This window comes from Zalophus californianus, chromosome 7, assembly GCF_009762305.2.
Source record: "Zalophus californianus isolate mZalCal1 chromosome 7, mZalCal1.pri.v2, whole genome shotgun sequence".
In the NCBI taxonomy this organism is placed as follows: Eukaryota; Metazoa; Chordata; class Mammalia; order Carnivora; family Otariidae; genus Zalophus; species Zalophus californianus.
Window position 1 is genome coordinate 58,535,349 of NC_045601.1, and position 22,764 is coordinate 58,558,112.

The following is a 22,764-nucleotide window of genomic DNA, read 5'->3' on the forward strand; positions in this document are numbered from 1 at the left end:
AAGGTAATTAAGTTCTGCAGTTGAAACTTGGACATTTTGTCTGCATTTGCACGTCATGAACTTCTTTCATGGTAATAAGAGTTCAATACCATATCAGAGTGTATTTTTTTATTGAAGTAAAGTAGATTTTAATTTTATAAATTTATTTAGCTTTGGAGGTTCAATTTAGAAGTTAAATGGACTCTATTCAAGAAATTTTCTTTTAACCTGAGTTTTTAGTGTGTGGTTTTTAAATTTAGCAATATTTATACAAGATTATTTTAATATTGAGAATTGAACAAAATATTTCAGAGACAATCTGCAAATGATTTGTCTTCATATTGTGTATTATTTACCAAGATATCTAATATTATTTATTACTTAATATAGGATATCTAACCTTGTTTATTATTTAGCATATGATCATTTGTTCATAAATGAAGATATTATACTTAATTTTTGAAACTGTATGAGACTGTTTTCACATTGTTGAATAAGATGCTGAAATAGAATCACTTTCAAATCTATTCATTTAATAACTACTAATAAAATATAACAGTATTATTCTAGAATTTAATGACACTAATAAATGGCACATGAATTAATGTCATATTCTCATTAAGAATGACATGAATGTATTTATTCTGTGTAAAATTAGTGCAGGTTACAATAATTATACAGATGTTATATTATTATTTTTTTGATGGTTTATCAAACTGAGAGTTAAATAAATATTTTGAAAATTAAATGAGTGCATAGCCAAACCACATGCCTCTAACTGCAAATGTACTTTTAAGCTGGAAAAGAATTCAGATGTCTCAGTATTTGCTTTTGAATGTAATCTCAGAAGATTTGGGCTCAGAAAATTAGTAATATCTGAAATTCCTAATACAAATTTGAGGTAACTCAATAGTCTCTACTTAAGGTCCCCTGGAAACTACAGTAGACTTAATTCAGCTTGATTGATGCCTACACAAATTGCCTCAGAATGGTCTCAGGACATTTACCTTTAAGTTTTGATTTTATCCTTCCTGGGAACTTTCATTAATTTGATTAAGAAGGAGCAGGTGTACCTGCAGACAGGAAGAAAGGCTTTTTCTATACTTTGGAGTATTTACTTTTCTGTCTGCCTGTGGGCAGGCTGTAGAGTTCTCCAGCCATTGAATTATTTAAACTGTAATCCTTGAACTTGTTTATCTGAAGACATATAAAACAGGATGGCTTATATTGGTCACTATAAAAAAATATGTAACTGATGCAAAGATGTTCAAAAATGAAAAGGTTGTTTTATATTCACAGATATGGAAAAAGCTGGAGCTAAAAATTTGTGAACTTCATACTCCAAATTCTCATTTTGGGGGGAAAATTCTCAACTTCAAATAAAAATTTTAACATGATCTACCATACAGCTACAAATGCTATATGTACACATTGTTCCAATACAAATTTTCAGCCAAACACAAATGATACTTATCTGAAGGACTCATGTGTTAATATTAAACCAATTAGGTAGAAAATTATAAATTTGCATGGCATTTATACGTAAATATAAAAAAATATCGGTGTATAACTATAAAAATGTACTTATATCAAAAATATTATGTTACTTCTCGAAGTGATTTCATTCCCTTTTTAATGGAATGAACTAAGCGTTTTTTTACTGCTAGGAACAAATACATGACTTCATTGAGAACAGGATATGTTCAAGAAATGATAAATATCCTTAGTGGTAAATTTATCAGAAGAACCTATATAATATCATTGAAAAAATAACCCTCTTACTTAATATTTAATTTTGATGATAGTGCAAAAAATATCTGTAGTTATACATTATATTTATTTTGTGAAAAAATGAGAAATTTTATGTGGAGATTAATGGTAGTCTTTTTATAGTTAAAATGCTTATTTTTAATGGTTCATTAAAAAAAGCCTCCTTTTAAATTTTACCACTTTGGTTTTTTCTTATGACTGATTTATTAGTTCAAATTAGTAAAATATATTATTGTGCTCTCTGGCTCGAGAGAAATCTTCAAAATGAGGAAATAATTTTTATGTCCGAATTATTTGGACTGCTTTTAGAATGCTGATTAAAAAGAGTAAACTCTACCAAACTTACAGCTTACTGACACAACCAGCATGCATTCTGCCCAAAACAGCAGCTAGTATATTTTAATAAATTATGTGACTCTTCAAAGTTCATTATTCTTCAGTACCCAAAGGGAGATAAAGAAAAGGAAAAGTAAAATTATTGTGACTTTTGACAATTATTAGTTAGAAAAAGGAGGTAACAATTGCCAAAAAAATCACAAAAGTGAGCATGTTACCTGGCTATGACAAAGAGCACACAACTGACACCCAAGTAAGCCAGCAGAATATACATCCAGATATCAGGGGAGAGAGGATTCAGGAAGGAGAAGACGCCTGGGTTTGTACCATTGGGCTTGCGGTACAAAATACTTATTCCAAGTGTCATAAAGGGCTTGGAAAAGTCGATGACCTTCTCTCGAACGTAGGTAATAGCCAGTGGGGCAACTGCAAGGTCAGCTTTCTGTAGAGAGAAACAGAAGAAAAGGGGGGAAAATTGGTTCTAAGTCTCAAGAACGAAGTCAGTATCCAAATCAAACAAAACAAATACTTTACACTTAAGAATTGTCTGAGTAAGTATTACATTAACATTTAAAGCATTCTTGACTCAATTAAAGCATCTGCTTTTTCTGCTACTCATTTTTTTGTCCTTCTAGATTAGCAAACCAGAATTTATTGCCATAATAGAGAAAGAAAAAAACTGCACAGAATGAAAAAACTGAAGAAACTATTGTACATTCAGTACCTGAATTATTATGCTATGGGATCTTACAATTATTTTTAATCTAAACTTAAAAAGACACTTAATATCAGTTATTACTTGCTAAATACCTTGGTCAGATTCTAAATAGTAATAATAATAATATCTACTTCAAATTATTTAGGTGATAATCAAGAAACATGTTTTCCTGGTTATAAAACTATAAAGTACAGTTCAAAGACTTTAGTCTTTAAATAGTTAACATTTTGAAAATCAACTTTTAATGTGATTGTGTTTACTGCCTCTGAGTTCTGTTTCTATCCCTCTAATTTGTTTTCTATTATTTAATGAAAGTCCTTGCAGCTTTGCCTAAATCGCATCAGGAAATGAGTTTTTCAATTTTCACAAAGTTGCTAATTTTCCACGGTAGCTTAAATATGTTAAATTACTAATGCTTTTCACTCATCATGTTATAACCATCTGTCAGGATGAACTTAAACTCCAATATATTGAAAGAAATAATTATAATATTTTAAAATAATAAAGGCATCTATTCCCATATACGATAGGAAGCTGTTTCTACATTCTATTTTCATAAACACACTGGGCTTTCAGAGAATAAATAAGTGCTCCTTGTAGTGAGCTACAGAAAAGTGTACAAAATAATGAAATTGGGCCTCCACAGTTTCCTTACAGCAAGGATTGTTGGAGAATTTAAAAAAAGAAACTTCTCGAAGAAGCTAACTTTGTTGACAATATTATTCTGGGTATGTGTGTGTATGCCTCTGTGTGTTGGATGTATATGGGGAAGAGGGAGCAGTCAGATGCCTGAATAGAGTATCTTTGAGTAGCAGTGGAGAGAGAAAAACATTTCTCTAAAAAGTAGGAGGGGGAAAAAACAGGTCTTAAGGGCCCTGGAGAGGATATCATCATATTTCATATTCATAAATCAAAGAAAATATCAATTTAGCAATAGTAACTGTTAATGTCCTTTAAGCATCTGCTATGCAACAGTCACTGTGCTAAGAACTTTACATGCATTGTCACACTTAATCCTTATATAATCCTACTCTTATTCCCATTTTCAGGTAAGGAAACGGAATGCATGAGAAGTCAAAAAATTGTTCATGGTCATAGAGTTAATTGAGCATTGGAACCAGGACATAAACCCCGAGCTTTTGGAAACTAAACCCAAAACCAACCATGACATGCACCTCAGAAGTCAGAAATGGAATCATGGAAACATTCATTCATTCATTTATTAAGGAGTTCGTAGAGATGGGAAAGGGGACTATACAGAAGCAAGGACAGTGATGAATAGATTACAGTCACTGAGAATTTTGAGGGTTAGGTGAAAAGTTTATACAGATGGAATATTTTCCACAAGGAAGAGATAGTGTTTTCTCTAAGACAGAAGGGAAGGAAGTACAGATGGTTTGAAAAAGTAAACAAGTTTGTTAAGGAAAGAAAGTAATCATTTAAGAAACAAAGATTCTAGTAAAAAATGGACAACATGGTGGTTTGCTCCTTTGTAACCTCCCTCATCCTAGGCACATGAAAAGCAAAATTTTACCACATGTAAAGCATATAAGTGAATATGATTTAAATTAGTAAAATATTTTAAAATTCATCATCAGTGTCAACAAAACTTAGGAAACAATTAAAATAACATATGTTAAGACAAAACTACAACATTATTCCAAAAAAAGTTGTTTAATAGGCATATATTAATATGACTGACTAGACATACACCAAATTTTATTTAATTTTTTTAAAGATTTTATTTATTTATTTGACAGAGAGAGCGAGAGCACAAACAGGGGGAGCAGCAGAGGAGAAGGAGAAGCAGGCTCCCTACTGAGCAGGGAACCAAATGCAGGACTCGATCCCAGGATGCTGGGATCATGACCTGAGCCGAAGGCAGATGCTTAACCATCTGAGGCACCCAGGTGCCCCAACATACACCAAATTTTTTAAAGATTTAAAGAGAGAGCACACGCTGGTGCATAAATGGGGCAGAGGGGGAGGGAGAGAGAGAATCTCAAGCAGACTCCACGCTGAGTGCAGAGACGGATACAGGGCTTGATCTCATGACCGACACGGGCTCGATCTCATGACCGACATGGGCTCGATCTCGAGATCATGACCTGAGCCAAAACCAAGAGCCGGAAACTCAACCGACTGGGCCACCCAGATGCCCAGTAAATTTTAAAATTTACTTAGTATTGCCTAAAATAAAATTTCTCTTCCAAATATAAAATGGAAAAAAAGACAAAACATTACACAGTAAAATACTTTCAATGATAAAAGAAATCAGTCATTTGAAACAAAAGATAGAGTTTTAGACATTTAGTCAAAGAAAAAATAAATGCATTGACAGACTGTGGTACATCCATATGACAGAACATTATCTAGCAATAAAGTGAAATTAACTATCAAGGTGTGAAAAGACATGGAAGAACCTTAAATGCATATTGCTAAGTGAAAGATGCCAGTCTGAAAAGGCTACATACATATGATATGATTCCAATTATATGACATTTGGAAAAGGCAAAACTATACAAGCAATAAAAAGATCTGTAGCTGCCCCAAGGACTCAGGGAGCAGAGTGACAAATAGGTGGAAGGAGAAGATGTTTACGACAGTGAAACTATTCTGTAAGAAATCATAATGGTGGGTACATGACACTGTGCATTTATCAAAAGCCATAAAACTGTACAACACAAAGAGTGAACCCTGATGTAAACTATGGACTTTAGCTAATGTCTCAATAATGGCTCAATTGTAACAAATGTACTACACTGATGGAAGCCGTTAATAATAAGGGGTACTGTGGGGCGGAGGGTAGAATGGGAGAAGTATAGAAACTCTACTTTCTGCACAATTTTTCTATAACCCTAAAACTGCTTTAAAAATATTTATTTTTTAAAATAACAGGTTGTTTTAACCATATCCTCAGTTAGTAGTATTTAATGTTATGTTGACGAAATTAATTAGAACTTAGTTGTTACTATTAATAGATCACACAAAACTTATCAAACATCAATCATCAAAAATAAGCAGTCTCTAATTACACACCAAATATGTTTTTTAAATTCATTTAAACAATCAGACCCCAGATTATCTTGCAGTAGTAAAGAACATTACTTGTACATAATAGGGTTCTCTATGAAAAAAATCTAACTTCATTACAAGTCTATTAATAATATAATAATTTTGAAATATAATCAAGATGCTGTATTAAAGATGTTTATAATGACAGATGTGATATTTTCCTATCAACTGCCATGTTATTAAAGACTAAGCCATTGGAGAAAAGAGCCTGATCATAAATTGCATAATCCAAGAACTTTTTATCTCTGTAGGTAAAGGTTATGATTTCATGAACATAGATTTAGTAATTGGTATTTCATTTTATTTTAAGATTTTAAGTTTTTATTTAAATTCCAGTTAACATACAGTGTAATACTAGTTTCAGGTGTACAACATAGTGATTCAACACTTCCATTCAACACCGGGTGCTCATCACGACAAGTGCACTCCTTACCTTCACTCGTGTTTTATTTTATTTTATTTTTTTTAAGCTTTTATTTATTTATTCATGAGAGACAGAGAGAGAGAGGCAGAGGGAGAAGCAGGCTCCCAAGGAGCAGGGAGCCCGATGCGGGACTCGATCCCAGGACCCTGGGATCATGACCTGAGCTGAAGGCAGACGCTTAAACATCTGAGCCACCCAGGTGCCCTCGTGTTTTATTTTAAAGAATACAGTAATAAAGTAATCTTGCATTAGGAAAATCCAATGGTCAAAATTGTTTAAAAAATCTATTTCAGCCAAAGAAAAATAAATAAGTAAACTTTTATGTGTCATATGAATAGCACAAAGGAAAGAAGAGCTCACTTCTACCTGATCGGGTCAGTGAAGCTTAAATGATTACACTCGTGTTGTGTTTTGAAGATAGAGTCTGAGAGGACAAAGGTCAGAATTGAGAGGGTGGCAACAGCAGGGGAAAAAAATCTCATTGAAGTGGCTTAAATTAAATGTGTCCATTATGGGCCAAGACCATATTCTTTGCTCATATCACTTCCATTAATCCTCACAACAGTCCTACCAAATTTGTAGTGTGATTTTCTTTTTTACAGATGAAAATCCAGAGTTGTGAGAGTTTAAGGGATATATGGCTCCAAAGATGACTTGACCATACTCATTTCTCACTATTTTTCTGTGCAAATTCATCATTACTATTTCTTCTGCTTTATTTTTTCTATATTTCCCTGACCAAAATGATCTTCCCTTTCCTTCACTATACACATTCTATAGGACACATCTCTGGTTCTTTTCCTCCTATGTAGCCCTCTTTGAACAATCCATACACATTAACTTCTCCTGAGTGAATTTTTATAGCACTTTTAAACTTAACCATATAATTTAATTGGAACTATATTTATGTTGTATTGTTTCTAATTTTTTCACATACAAGTCAACTAATATGAGACACCTGAACATACATATTGTAATTGTGTCATCCTTGTTCTGGAGAGTGTAGGCACTTGGGAACCTGCAGACATGCCCTTCAGTCAAAGCATGTAGCTCTGAATTGAGAAAATCATAAAGTATCCCTCCCTGGAAATTTCACAAAGATGGCTGGCCAGCAGCTATCTTATTAATATGTTTTTATTTAATATTCTATCATTCTATGGGGAACTCTTCCAAATTGTTTTACTATCATAATAATCAATCTAACATCCCTGGGGCATTGGACAAAATCTGACACCAAGGAACTCCTTGGTAAATGTTTGCTAAATACAGTTTCAACTTACTAAAATACAATTTAAATTACTAAAATTTTCAAAGTAAATCACGCAGAGAATTTCAAAAGTAAAATTTTTTACTGATCTTACTCTAGAAATAAGATTTATTTGTACATTAATGTAATTTCTAGTGAACTAACCCATCTAGGGGAGAACAGAATATTCTTTTTATGGAGTTATATAGGTAATAGCAATGTTTTGATTAAAATTTTATAGAACAATGGTAACATTTATTGGTCTAATTTCCAATTACCTAATACAAAAGTTAGATAACAAAGCATATCTTCATGAATGTCACAATGACTCCAAATTTGATCATGTTGAGAAAACCTTCTTTATGAAGTCCTAGTATTCAAAGAACTTTATGATATTATTTTATAATACAAGCTCTGGTCAGTGAAACATCTTAAGCATGCTTCTGAAAGTTCTTGTAATTTAACAATGGAAAACCAGTTCTAAATACTTTTCATTTCCATAATGTTGTGGAGTGCTTAGGAAAATGGGTAAAATATAGTGGTAAGTGCATTTGAATAAGTTGTAAATATTTTAACTGATTTAGCTAAGACACTTAAGCTAGTTAATTATGATATTTTTTAAATTTTATTGTTATGTTAATCACCATACATGACATCATTAGTTCTTGATGTAGTGTTCCATGATTCATTGTTTGTGCATAACACCCAGTGCTCCATGCAGAACGTGCCCTCTTTAATACCCATCACCAGGCTAACCCATCTCCCCACCCCCTCCCCTCTAGAACCCTCAGTTTGTTTTTCAGAGTCCATCGTCTCTCATGGTTCGTCTCCCCCTCTGATTTTTCCCCCCTTCATTCTTCCCTTCCTGCTATCTTCTTCTTTTTTTTTCTCTGAAACAAATAATGCAATATATGTTAAGAAAAAAAAAAAAAAAACTAAGCTAGTTAATTATGATATTAATTTTAATGTTACTTTTAAGTGACACCACACTCTCCTAAACTCTTCATAGTGCTGTGAACGCATGCTTTCACCTCTGTGTGCACTTTTAGGGAAACGTAGTTCACTTTCTGTACACACAGCTTACCACCTCCATCACTATCCACCTAGTCACACCACCTACACGCTTGCAGTGGCCTCCTCATTGGTCCCCTGGTTTCATTCTTGCCCAGCTAGAGTCTGTTCTTCATCCAAAGACAAGTTCTTTATAAAACACATACCAGATTATCACTTCTGGCTCAGAATTCTCCAATGACTTCTAGCACACATAGAATGAAACCTAATCTTGGCCTAACAAAGCTCTATGAGAGATGGCCCCTAATTATTTAATCAATATCAGTTCCTATCACTCTCTTGGTCTTAGTAAGATCACTCTTGTTCTAACTCTGGTCACATGGCTAATCTTTAAACGTGTACACATTTCTGGCTCAAGGCTTTGTACTTGCTTTTCCTTTTGCCTGGAAAGCTTGTCCCTCATACATCTACATGGCCTTATTCACTCACTCAAATGTTCTTATGTGTCTGTTCTCATATCAGTCACTCAAAGGGATCTTGCTGACCACTCAATCTATCACTCTTTATCTCCTTACCATGTTTTCAGTTTCTTCATAAAACTTATCATGACCTGAAATTATGTCATTTCTTGTTGGTCTCCTTCCAATAGTATGTCTCTTTTGAGTAAGGAGTTTCTCCATTTTGTCCACTTCTGCATCTCCAGTGCCTACTACAGTGTCTGGGTCTTAAATATTTTTAAATGATTGAGTGAATGCATAAAACTATCCTTACTGCTAATTCTTTTCCCAGTACTTCCCTAAACTTCTTTACAGAAGTTTACTTTCTTACAACAGTGAGATTTTCCATGTGCATGATTTCTATTTTTATATAACAAAAATAATTAAAAAACTGATAAACTATTTCATGTTTCTGTGATAAACTGGACTTCAGTTTTTATAATAAACAAGAAGTTCCCTCATACCATTATGTTAGTCAGTACTCACTAGATTATGTTTAAGAAAAACATGTAAAGAGATTAAAGTTACATGTTTCATATATGTGAAAATCTAACTTCAAATTATATATGTTACATACAGTATACAAACTAATATCTATTTGTAGTTTTACAAAAACATAATCTTATATTTTAGAAATATGCCTTCAGTTGCTTTTCACCAAACTAAGTACTAACCACATTGTACATAGTGTACAGTGGGCAATTTAGTTATAAAATATGGAGATTTCTTTTATACATGAAAGGCCTGAACAGGGACAATTAAGAAAGAATTAAACACAGGCGGCAGTATTAAACACAAGCCGCAGCTGTTACTTTATTGATGCTTAAGTAAGCCTGCTGATAATTTCAAGCGATATTGACTACATCTACCAAGCTTGCCATTAATACCAGAATGAAAAATAAACTTCTCAACCGGTAATTCTTCAGAAGATCCATGGCTCCAAAATATTTCTAGAGTTTGATGGTTTTTTGTGGGGGGGAGTGAGGGTTGAAGGGGATTTAATGGCTTTTGTTTTGTGTTGTGTTCCTCACATTCAGTTCTGATTTTGTTGTGAACTCTCAACTGGATGGCTTATAAATATTAATATTTCTGTACTAGAATTGTTATGATATCTTCCTTTCTCCCTTCAGTATTCCACGGGACTTATGTAGACTAATGTAGTAGTTTAATTAATTTAGCTCCCTTGAAAAAATTGAGTACACGGAAATTGAGGAGTGTTTTCCACATTGATAATTTCAAGAAAACTAAATTTCAATGAAAAATAATCTGAAATCTTCATATCAATAATTCAAAGTGGAATTTAGTATATCTGTTATTCATGAGCAAAGCACTGAAAGATGGTTTCTCTGACATTTTTTGTTGTGCATTTTGGGTATATAGATTTCCTGATTTTAAAAATAAGTCATATCTTTTAAAATTATAATATAAATGAAAACACTTTATTCTGTCCAAGAGAATCACCCAAATGTGAAAAATATTCTATTATATTCTATAATCCTTATAGTTATATATTTAAACACACATAAAAAAACAAGGAAAAATCCACAATATTACTCAAACTTAATGTTATTATATATTTATCAAGCAAATAAGAATCTGTTGAAAAGAGAGAGAATGAATGGCTTCTTTGAAACAAATTTATATTAAAAGTTTCAAATAGAAAATAGAAACAACCCAAAATAGTATTAAAATCTCATGTTATTCCTTGAACCTATAAAACATTTACACAATTTCTTGTTACTGGTTGAAGGTATTATTTCACCTATATATTTTCTGCTAAATCTTTTTTCATTTCCCAGTTTACATGCTACGGGATCACAACCAGTGGACCACGAAACAACTACTAGCACTAAGATGGATGACTATGAACTATAGGGAAACTTCCTAATGGAATTGTGAACTTGTAATTCTGCTCTGTAAACTGTTCTTCAGTGGATAATGGATTAAGCACATTGAATTCTCAGGATCTATTTTAAAATAATAGGTAAATTATAACTGCTGTAAGTAATCAATGATATAAAATGTTTTATTACGATCAGTTCATTTTAAAACTGGATGTTAATTAATTTCAAATAATTTTAAAAATAATTTTAGAATCAATGTATTTAGAACGTTTGCCACAATAACAAATATTCCTTGACAAAATATTATCAAGATTCACTCTGCACCAGGCCTGGGGCAAAGTATAGGATACAAAGGTATTTAGGACAGTCTCATTTCTCAGGTGCTCACCATGGCAATGGAAACAAGCAATTGGAAAGGTCTAATAAGTATTTCAGCTGAAGTGTGTATGAATAAGTTGAGCTATGTACAGTTATGCTATAATTTTACTGGCTTGCCCACTTGTTGCTCTAATGGATTATTATAAAATGATATTCCTTATTAGAATTTACATTAATTTTGCAAAAACCCAGAGTTGAAATGGGACCTATACACAAACACTTGTTAGTGTTTTACAAAAAGTGCAATGGATTCAAGAGGGAAAAATGCCAGTAATATAACCCGTCTTATAGCTTCTGATTATCTATTCTTTATTACTAGATTTTTTTAAAACTATGACTTAAAATTTAAATTAAACTTTTAATTTTAAAATTAAAGTGATCTTTAGAGTAATCAATATGAGAGCAATAAGAAGAGTCGAATGGTAACACTTGTAAACCATGTGAGTAAACTGGAAGGCACACCTAGCTCAACCTCTTCTATTCCCTTTCCCAGTTAAAATAAAAATAAACACTGATTTTCCTATATAGTCTCATTAGTCTCACCTGAAGGCATTTGTTACACTCATTTAAATACTCTAGAGAATAAATTATAACAAGATCTTCAGTATATCTTCTGACAGAACATGGATTTTTAACTCTTTATTCCATAGAACGTACCTTGGTTTATAAATAGATTTACATCATATGCTGAATTACTAAGCAAACCTAACTTTGAATGGGTCAAATTAAAATATAAATTTACTTAAATCTCTACATTCAAAATCTGTATCATATGCTCATACTTAGAACATATTAGTATTTGTTAAATGGGTAAACTGTTAATATACAGGGTAAGAAAGAACTTTGTGTAATAAAAATATTTATATTGATATAACAGCTAGTCATCATTGGTGTTGCATGTGGATATCTTTACAATTAATTCTTTAACATGGTTCCCATGACTAATAAAATTCCCTGAATCTGTACTATTTAATCATTAAGTTTTGTAAAGTTTTAACTATACTGATTTATTCAATATCTGTTAAAATTTCTGAGGTATGAAGGAACTTAAAATCCTGCCATCTATCCTAAGTCATTCATTTACTAATTTATTAAACAATTTGTTATTAAACAATTCACTAATTTATTCAACAAATATTTATTCTCGAGTGACAGTTCTGATGTTCATAGTACTGGCAGAGCCAAAGTGAAAAAGAAGACAGACACTAAGCATGAAAAAATTAGAGGATGTAATTTCAGGTAGTAAAAGAATGTTAATGAGTGAAGGTAAAGCCAGTAAGAGGATCAGAGTATGACTAGGGAGAAAGGAGGGCACTTATTTTTATAAAATGGACAGAGGAACCTCTCCACCGTCCTGACATTTGAGTCCAGATTTCAGTCAAGTCAGAGATAAAGCCCTGGGAGGGTGTGAGCAGAGTTCTCCTGGTGGAGGAGATCGTGAGTTACAAAGGCTCTGGCGGTGGAAGCAAGCTGACTAGGCCAGGGGAGCAGCGACTATGTCTCTAACCCTCCAGACCTTCTCCCACATTAATCATCCTGTTGATCCTCTCCAGAAAATCTCACTGATTATAGAAACATCACATGAAAACACATTCCAACCATAAACAAAAAGAATCAGATTTAGAAGAGAAAATTTGTGTCACTGCACCTCTCATGTCATTCTCAGTGTGTTTTTTCCGCTAAAATTAAAATTCCATTCTGATTTGTTCTCTTTATTCTATAAATGTGATCCTCAAATATTATTGTGCTCAAATTCAACTGCAAGAAAACTACTTGGGCCTTAGAATTTGTTAAAATACCTATCTAACTGCTGATTAAAAGTTTAATCAAAACACTGATCCCATGATATTGTGACTCAGTATTATACAATAATAATAGAAGAAAAAAAAGATTACATTGTGCACAATATTTCTGAACCTGTGACATGACCTTGCTCCCACAACACCTATGTGATCTCCTGCCTGTACAAAAATCACCCATTGATTAATAGGAATGACTTTATGCCCTCTGTAAATATCACTGGGAACAGCAATTTCTTTCTAGCTTATTTGATTTTCCAAATAATTCAGGTATAATAACTGAACTTAGACCACTTCCCCATGTTTGTTAACAAAAATTAAGGTCATTCCATATTTGTTCATGAGATTTTAACAATATATCATCACCATGTATTTAAAGAGACTTGGGTAACTCACAGGTAAATTTGAATATAAAGGTTAAGCAAAAACAAACAAACAAAAACTGTAAAATAGCAAACAAGTCTTTCCAATACTATTGCAGTTACAATAGTGTTTGATAGTAGAAAACTGGATACAAATAATAATAAAAAGTTCTCTAAGAAAAAAGTTAGAATATTCCATCTATTATTTTATCCAAACTGCCCTTCCTTCCTTCCTTCTTTCTTTTTTTTCACTTTCTCTCTTTCTGCTAAAACCAGAGAGAATGAGTTTTTTTTTTTTTTCTAAAGGGCATATACAATAAAATTAAGTGTCAAATAGCAGGATTTCATAGAAGGATTAAATAAAAGGATTTAAGACAGAGATCATAAGCAAGGAAATTTTTCTATTGAATGGAACTGGACCATCTGTTCCAGACTGCAAGAGCCTTAAATATATCCTTAATACTTAACCCTGGAATGTCAAACCTAGAATATTTAAGAAATAATTCTAAATCAGAAACAGGCTAATATACAAATGTATTCCCCCAAGATCACCTATAATCTGGAACTGTAAGTAGCCTACATGCCTCAAAAGGGAATTGTTAATAAATCGGGGTATAACAATAAAGAATTACTATCCACTGTTAAATAGAATTTTATGATATCTCTGATAAAAGGGAATGAATGCCAATAATGTCAGTGGATATAGAAACACACAATATTAAACATGAATTCAACTAAATAAAAACATAGTAAGAGAGGGAATCTACAGATTAAAATGGGTCTTGGGATATATCAACCGATCACAAATTAAAGAGAATTTTTAGATCCCAATTTAAACAAGTAAATTGTAATGAATGAGTAAATAAATACTATAAAGCAATCAGAATCAGAAAAATGTAAATAAATACTGTTGGTTGAATACTTGATGTCATTAGGAATCATATTTTTTTTTTCCTGTGGGATAATGAGGGAGTGGCCATTTAAAAAAAATTTAGTCCCTTTCTTAGTGATAAATACTATTTATACATAAACTTATGAAAAAATATGACATGATATAAAGCCTAGGAATTGCTACAAAATAATACAGGTGGCAAGAAAATTGATGAGAGTTGAAATGAAATGAGATTGGTGAAGAGTTTTCTAATCTTCAAGGGTTGGTGATAGGTACATTGCCCCCCCCACTTTCCTTTTCTATTTGTTCATGTTTGAAAAGTTCTATAATATAAACTTTTAAAAGTATAAAATCAATAGTGGAAAGAAATCAAGCAAAATATTAGTAATGTTTGTCAATAGTTATAGAATTATGGTTTTACCTAAATTTTGTAATTTTTGTATAAGGAAATATATGACATATGAAATACATCACTAATCAAATAAAACACAATGATAAGCAATAAAGTAAATCCATAGAATTTCTGTGGTCATTATGTTTAAGAATATAAAGATTGAGATACACATGCAAAGAGTTTTATTTGATCTAAACTTATAGATTAACTTCAGGACAAATACAACTATTTTCTGAAAATAAACTATTAAAACATGAAATGGGGCAATAAAGTACTGCTTTGTTTTAATTTAATTTCTGAAAAGCAAATGATATATTTTGCATTTTGAGGATAAGGAAAAATAAGCTTCCCGCCCCCTTTTTTTAAAAGATTTTATTTATTTGACAGAGAGAGAGCATGCACGCAAGCACAAGCAGGGGGAGCGGCAGGGAGAGGGAGAGGGAGAAGCAGACTCCCCGCTGAGCAGGGAGCCTGATGCTGGGCTCTATCCCAGGACCCTGCATTCATGACCTGAGCCGAAGGCAGATGCTTAACCAACCAAGCCACCCAGGTGTCCCTAATTTCCCTTTTCATAAGTATTTTAATCTGAATGATTCAAATGGAACCTCTGATATCAAATATTAAGTAATATGTTGGAGAAAATGCTACCATATTTCAAGGCTACTGATTCCTATCTTTTTCATACATTCATGTAGTTTTTCCATGTAGGATTAAAAGGGAGCAATAATCAATCAGATTATCTTTCTGTAGATGTAAAGAAAAAAATGTCAAACAAAGAGTAAATTTTAAAGTAACAAATAACCATGATTTTAGAAGGTAATTACTATTCCTTCACCAGTTTAAAAAGTTTGCATAAATATATCCCATAGTAAAGTAAAATCAGCTTTTATCTTCTCAGCTGTGAAATAATATGACAGGATCTATCAATCAGTATTTACTGGTAGACTAGACAGAATAGGGATGCAAAGACAGTTAGGCATGATCCCTCCCAGAGCTTTTATAAGAGTCCTTGAAGCAAGAAATATTCAGAGGAACTATAAGAACACAACGAATTGTATGAGGAAGAGATCAATGGAGTGGTTAGGAGAAGATTCATGGAATATTTGAGACTCACACTATGAATGAGAAAAAACAATATAGCAGTTAATAGGCTTAAATTCTGAATTCATTAGCAATCCAAACTTTCCAATCAAGAGCCACAACTTATTTCCATAGTTCGTGGCTCAAAAGAGGGGTATCTGCCAATCTTTAGCTTTCTAAAGGGCAGCCTAAAACCCAAGCCATTGGCAAGAGCTTGAATCATTGCTAGAGTTATAGCTAATGGCCTTGAGCTCTGCCCACTAGTAAGAATGATCTTGCCCAGTTTTGGTTCTGCATAGCTAGCACTGATAGCTGGATAGCTATAGGAGCCCAGTGAACACTGTCATGTTTCAACTTGTCAGGGAACCAAGCCCAGGCATTTAGAAGAACCTCTCTGAATCAAGGTTCCTATTGAGTTCGCAGCTGCAATTCAAGCTGTAAGGTGGGGGATAAAATTGCCACCAAAGGTGTAGCTACCTTTTTTCATGTAAAGCCAAGATGTCACAGCTGCCTGCCTGGCTGAGTTCTTAAATACACTATTTCAATTTGACAAGAGAAACTTTTGAGGTCTTTCCCACATTGTTAGTTATAAATTCCAAGTTGACCTACCTCAAAATAATCTCATCAGGCCATGGAATCCCAAGATTTCTGTGGATCAGTCATTGAGTTTCTTTCTTTCTTTCTTTTTTTTTTTTTTTAAGATTTTATTTATTTGAGAGAGAGAGAATGAGAGACAGAGAGCATGAGAGGGAGGAGAGTCAGAGGGAGAAGCAGACTCCCTGCTCAACAGGGAGCCCGATGTGGGACTCGATCCCAGGACTCCAGGATCATGACCCCAGCTGAAGGCAGTTGCCCAACCAACTGAGCCACCCAGGCGCCCAATCATTCAGTTTCAGCAAGTAGCGGCAAGCTAATGGCCGCTTTTTAAAGTGGGTTTACTTGGTAGCTGTGTCTAAAAAGTGATTAGTACAGAATCTGAAGGAGAACTTCAGGTATAGGATAACAAGAGGCAAAATCATCACAGAAGGGTCCTTAGAGCTAAGGGGTCCCAAAAGTACTAGGACTTTTCTACATGTAATTGTTTATGAGAGGATCCTCTCTGAGCAAATTCCAATAAATCCTCAGCTATCATCTTTTTAAATATTACCTCCTTCCATTTTCTTCTGGAACCCCTACTAGAGACATGATGGAATGTATCACCTAATCCTCCATGCCTCTAAGTTCTTCTTTTAGAAGTTTATTTTCTTGTCTTTTTGTGCTGTGTGCTGATTAATCAGTATATTTTTTCCATTTAACTTCCTCTTTAGTATATCTTATCTATTAAAGTTTCTTTTTAATACCTTTTCATGATACTTTAAAAATGTTCATTATTTCATTGTATTTCATACTTTATTTCACTATTTTTACTACATAATTGTATTTTTTACAAATATTTTATAGAATTTTAAAAGATATTTTGCCTTCAGTTTTTATTTTAAAATCTTTATCAGATATGGGGTCCCTGGCTGGCTCAGTCAGTGGCACATACACTCTCGATCTCAGGGTTGTGGGTTCGGGCCCCACGTAGGGTATAGAGATTACTTAAAAAAATAAAATATTTTTTAAAAAATAAAAAATAAAGTCTGTCAGATCTATAAAATGTATTTCATTAGGATAAAATTCATGTTCAATGATATTTTTCAATGCAAGCTTGTTTTTGTCATTTTTCTCTATTTCTCTCTCTCTCATATATTCTTACAGGTACCTTTCTAGGGGTTCTATTACTCCTTTCACCCAGTGCCTCCTCCCCAGTCTTCCGATCCCTATGTTTTATATGGGTGGTTTGAGGTTCACATGTCCTGATGATATTGGTGGTATTTTGAATCTAATTCCTAAACAATTAGGTAGCTTGAGAGAGTTCCCAGTTACCTGGCTGAATCTAGGCCCACAACTTTCAGATAAGCCAAAGCCTCCGGCAGCAGTATTTTCATGCTGCTTTCACAAGTAAGGAAGCACAATTCAAGGCCCTAGTGTCAAGCACTAAGCCTGCCTTCAGACTTGGATATTACATGGAGCATTTTTAATCCATGGATAATTCTAGACCAACATGCCCTGCTTTGGGATCAGAAGCCCTGAGTCCCATAGCTTTAGTCAGTCTTACTCTGCTTATTTTGCATGGATTTTGTTATGGGTATTAATCAAACAGGAGTCTGTCAAAGCTTGATGTTATTACACCATCCAGACAAGAAATAAAGCACTATTTTTTTCTAAGTTTACTATAATATACACTCTTTCTAGTAGCGCTTAAAAGTCAGACAAGGTAAAGATAGCAAATAGAACTGGGAAGCAGTTACTTAAGAGAGGCAATTGGAAAATGAAGAGAATGTTATGGGGGCACCTGGGTGGCTCAGTCTGTTAAGCACTGGACTCTTGTTTCCCTCAAGGGGGTTGTGAGATCGAGCCCTGCCTCAGGCTCTGTGTTCAGCAGGGTCTGCTTGAAGATTCTGTCCCTCTGCCCCTCCTCTCTCTCTGTCTCTCTCCCTCCTTCTCGTAATCTAAAAATAAATATATAATACTAAAAAAAAAAAAAAAAAAGAGGATGTTATGGAAGCCGGTAGAAAAGAGTGCTTCAAGAACAGAGTAGTAAGCTGAAAAAAGAGCTTCTTACAGATCAAATAAGATAAAGCCTAACAAATATCCACTGTATTTAACAACTTGTAGACATTACTAAGAATGGTCTTTTGATGACATGTTACTTCAAAGATTATCATGGGCAAGATGTGAGAAAATGGAGTAGGTAGTGCAGCCAACTGGTAAAGATGTTTAACTCATAGGGTAAAAAGAAACACTGCGTGGTGGTGGAAAGGGATTTTTTTAAATTGAGAAATCATAATCTTTTAAAAATACAAATGCAAATAAATCAGAAGAGAAAGACCCAGATGTCTAGAGAAAGAAAGAGACATGGGTATAAAAATTCCTGAATAGGCAAGCTGGAATGGAAAAGAAAGATGAAGAGAATATGTTCAGTAAGAGAAGAGCAATTTCTCCATGAAATGAAGGAGAGAAGAACGGGTGTTAATGAAGCAGTGCTTGTTATTTTGATGATGGAGGTTAAGGCAAAACATTCTCATCTAGTCATTTCTAGGGCTGTTATGGTAGTATAGTATTATAGTAGGGCTATTCAACTACATTCCAGTCTGTCTTTTTCTGAGCACACAGTAGATTGCACCCTCTCTTTCCTTTAAAGTTGACCACAGCCATATGATTTATTTTGGACAATGGAATATAAGCAGACACGGTGTGCTTTCCTTTCTGGGAAGAAACTTTTTGAGTGTCCAGGTCACCATGTTCCCCTCTCTTTCCCCAGTGTGATAATCAGTAACGCTCCAGTGGGGCATCTCCATCAGCTTGGTTTCTTGAGTGAGAAAACATGGAGCAGAGCCCTCAGCTGACCTTTGATCATCTATATGTAGTGGGAGTAAGAAACAATCTCTGTAAGTACAAATTACTAAAATATTTGAACCTAGTTCATGCTGCATAATCCAGGCAGCCACGAGGATATGACCCAGTCTCTTGAAGTAAGTAGAAGTGAAAGAGATAGAGTAGCCATCATTGACAGGGAGAGAAATTTCAGCAGTAGAGAGGCCTACCAGGATAAAAAATAATCAAGTGAGAGATTAGAAATGAAAGGAGATTATCCCTGATGGAGGGAGTAGGGATCCAGAAGGTATAATGAGTGGCTTGTAAGAAAGGGAAAGAGTGGTAACTTGGGTCAGAGCAAAGTCAACAGAATGCAGCACATTATGGAAGTAAAGATACAGGGAGAATTACACAGACTGGATAGTCTTAAAATTTTTACAATGTCCAGTAATAATAAGTTGTGAGATAAAATTTGTTTAAAATAACTAAAAACTCATTTTCATGTTTAAAAATACACTACTGAAGATACAAATTGCAATCCCATGGCTTTCCACTAAATTCTCAACACATGGCTATTTTGTGAGAGTCGGTTCACATGTCAACCTTCTACTGTTTCTTCTCTTTGGTCTCATACACAAGAAGAAAAAGAAAAAAGAATGTCATTTGGATGGCTCCATCCCTAGATTCCAGAGTAAGTGCAGACTTATCCTTATTTGTTTATTCTTTTGATAATTTCAAGGAGAAGTAGGGTGAATGGAAGAGGAAAAGAGATGTCTGAGTTTGGGCTGTCATTCATTTCAGATATTTTGCTGCTATTTTTATCAAGAAAAAAATGCTGATGATAACTAAGACTTATTGAATGCTTATAATATACTTGGTATTATTCTAAGAACTTCATCTGTTTTATGTCATTTAATCTTTAGCATGAAGTGCATGCTTTTGTCAATGCTCTTTATAGTTATGAAAAATGAGACTCAGGATCCTTAGAAGTTGCCCACAATCACACTTCTGATAAGAAATGGAGGGGGATTTGGAAATTTGGCTGAACTCCAAAGTTATTCCACTGGTTATAATTACAAAACTTTTTTAATATCAAAATATACCAGTGGACTGATTATCTTCCAACATAGAATAAAAATCTATTAAGGAATAATGAATTGAAAGTAAATTTCAGTGAGAATAGCAAAAAAATCTGTGATCAAGTCTTCACTAATTATCCAAGTTCATATTGACATTTAAACAAGAAGCACTGTCCTTGACAACACACTGGATCTTCGTTCATTCAAGCAATAACTGTCTTTTACTCAGTTTTATTCTTTTAAAACTATTTTTAGTATATACATACATAAATGTATACTGTTTGTATGCATTAATAGACAAATATATACAGTATGTGCATATATATGTGTGTGTGTATATATATACACACACAATGTGCATATATAAATATGTGTAAACATGTATGTGGGTGTGTACTTGTAATACTGTACCAAGTACTTTAAAAAATTGTGAAAGCCAAGTTTATTTATTTATTTATTTATTTATTTAATTTTTTATTGTTATATTAATCACCATACATTACATCATTAGTTTTTGATGTAGTGTTCCATGATTCATTGTTTGTGCATAACACCCAGTGCTCCACGCAGAATGTGCCCTCTTTAATACCCATCACCAGGCTAACCCATGCCCACACCCCCCCTCCCCTCTAGAATCCTCAGTTTGTTTTTCAGAGTCCATCGTCTCTAATGGTTCGTCTTCCCCTCCTGCTATCTTCTTCTTCTTCCTTTTTTTTTCTTAATATATATTGCATTATTTGTTTCAGAAGTACAGATCTGTGATTCAACACTCTTGCACAATTCACAGCGCTCACCATAGCACATACCCTCCCCAATGTCTATCACCCAGCCACCCCATCCCTCCCACCCCCCAATACTCGAACAACCCTCAGTTTCTTTCCTGAGATTAAGAATTCCTCATATCAGTGAGGTCATATGATACATGTCTTTCTCTGATTGACTTATTTCACTCAGCATTACACCCTCCAGTTCCATCCACGTTGTTGCAAATGGGAAGATCTCATTCCTTTTGATGGCTGCATAATATTCCATTGTGTATATATACCACTTCTTCTTTATCCATTCATCTGTCGATGGACATCTTGGCTCTTTGCACAGTTTGGCTATTGTGGACATTGCTGCTATAAACATTGGGGTGCACGTAGCCCTTTGGAACCCTACATTTGTATCTTTGTGGATAATACCCAATAGTGCAATTGCTGGATCGTATGGTAGCTCTATTTTCAAATGTTTGAGGAACCTCCATACTGTTTTCCAGAGGGGTTGCACCAGCTGGCACTCCCACCCACAGTGTAGGAGGGTTCCCCTTTCTCTGCATCCCTGCCAACATCTGTCCTTTCCTGACTTGTTAATTTTAGCTATTCTGACTGGTGTGAGGCGGTATCTCATGGAGGTTTTGATTTGGATTTCCCTGATGCCGAGTGATGTTGAGCACTTTTTCATGTGTCTGTTGGCCATTCGGATGTCTTTGGAAAAATGTCTGTTCATGTCTTCTGCCCATTTCTTGATTAGATTATTTGTTCTTTGGGTGTTCAGTTTGATAAGTTCTTTATAGATTTTGGATACTAGCCCTTTATCTGATATGTCATTTGCAAATATTTTCTCCGATTCTGTCGGTTGTCTTTTGGTTTTGTGGACTGTTTCTTTTGCTGTGCAAAAGCTTTTTATCTTGATGAAATCCCCATAGTTCATTTTTGCCCTTGCCTCCCTTGCCTTTGGCGATGTTTCTAGAAAGAAGTTGCTGCAGCTGTGAGGTCGAAGATGTTGCTGCCTGTGTTCTCCTTTAGGATTTTGATGGACTCCTGTCTCACGTTTAGGTCTTTCAACCATTTGGAGTCTATTTTTGTGTGTGGTGTAAGGAAATGGTCCAGTTTCATTCTTCTGCATGTGGCTTTCCAATTTTCCCAACACAATTTGTTGAAGAGACTGTCTTTTTTCCATTGGACATTCTTTCCTGCTTTGTCGAAGATTAGTTGACCATAGAGTTGAGGGTCCATTTCTGGGTTCTCTATTCTGTTCCATTGATCTATGTGTCTGTTTTTGTGTCAGTACCATACTGTCTTGATGATGACAGCTTTGTAATAGAGCTGGAAATCCGGAATTGTGATACCGCCAGTTTTGCTTTTCTTTTTCAGTATTCCTCTGCCTATTCAGGGTCTCTTCTGGTTCCATAAAATTTTAGGATTATTAGTTCATTTTCTTTGAAAAAAGTGGATGGTATTTTGATGGGGATTGCATTGAATGTGTAGATTGCTCTAGGTAGCACTGACATCTTCACAATGTTTGTTCTTCCAATCCATGAGCATGGAACATTTTCCGTTTCTTTGTGTCTTCTTCAATTTCTTTCATGAGTATTTTATAGTTTTCTGAGTACAGATCCTTTGCCTCTTTGGTTAAATTTATTGCCAGGTATCTTATCGTTTTGGGTGCAATTGTAAATGGGATCGACTCCTTGATTTGTCTCTCTTCTGTCTTGTTGTT

At 34.1% G+C, this 22,764-nt stretch overlaps 1 protein-coding gene across 1 annotated transcript in view; it reads right to left on the minus strand.

The window, feature by feature from the left end:
- Positions 1 to 22,764, minus strand: part of GRIK2 (glutamate ionotropic receptor kainate type subunit 2) — a 676,248-nt gene that overhangs the window by 167,217 nt on the left and 486,267 nt on the right. Inside the window, 1 exon segment of the mRNA XM_027602788.2 lies at positions 2,304 to 2,527. Within this exon segment, the coding sequence (XP_027458589.2) occupies positions 2,304 to 2,527 (224 nt within the window).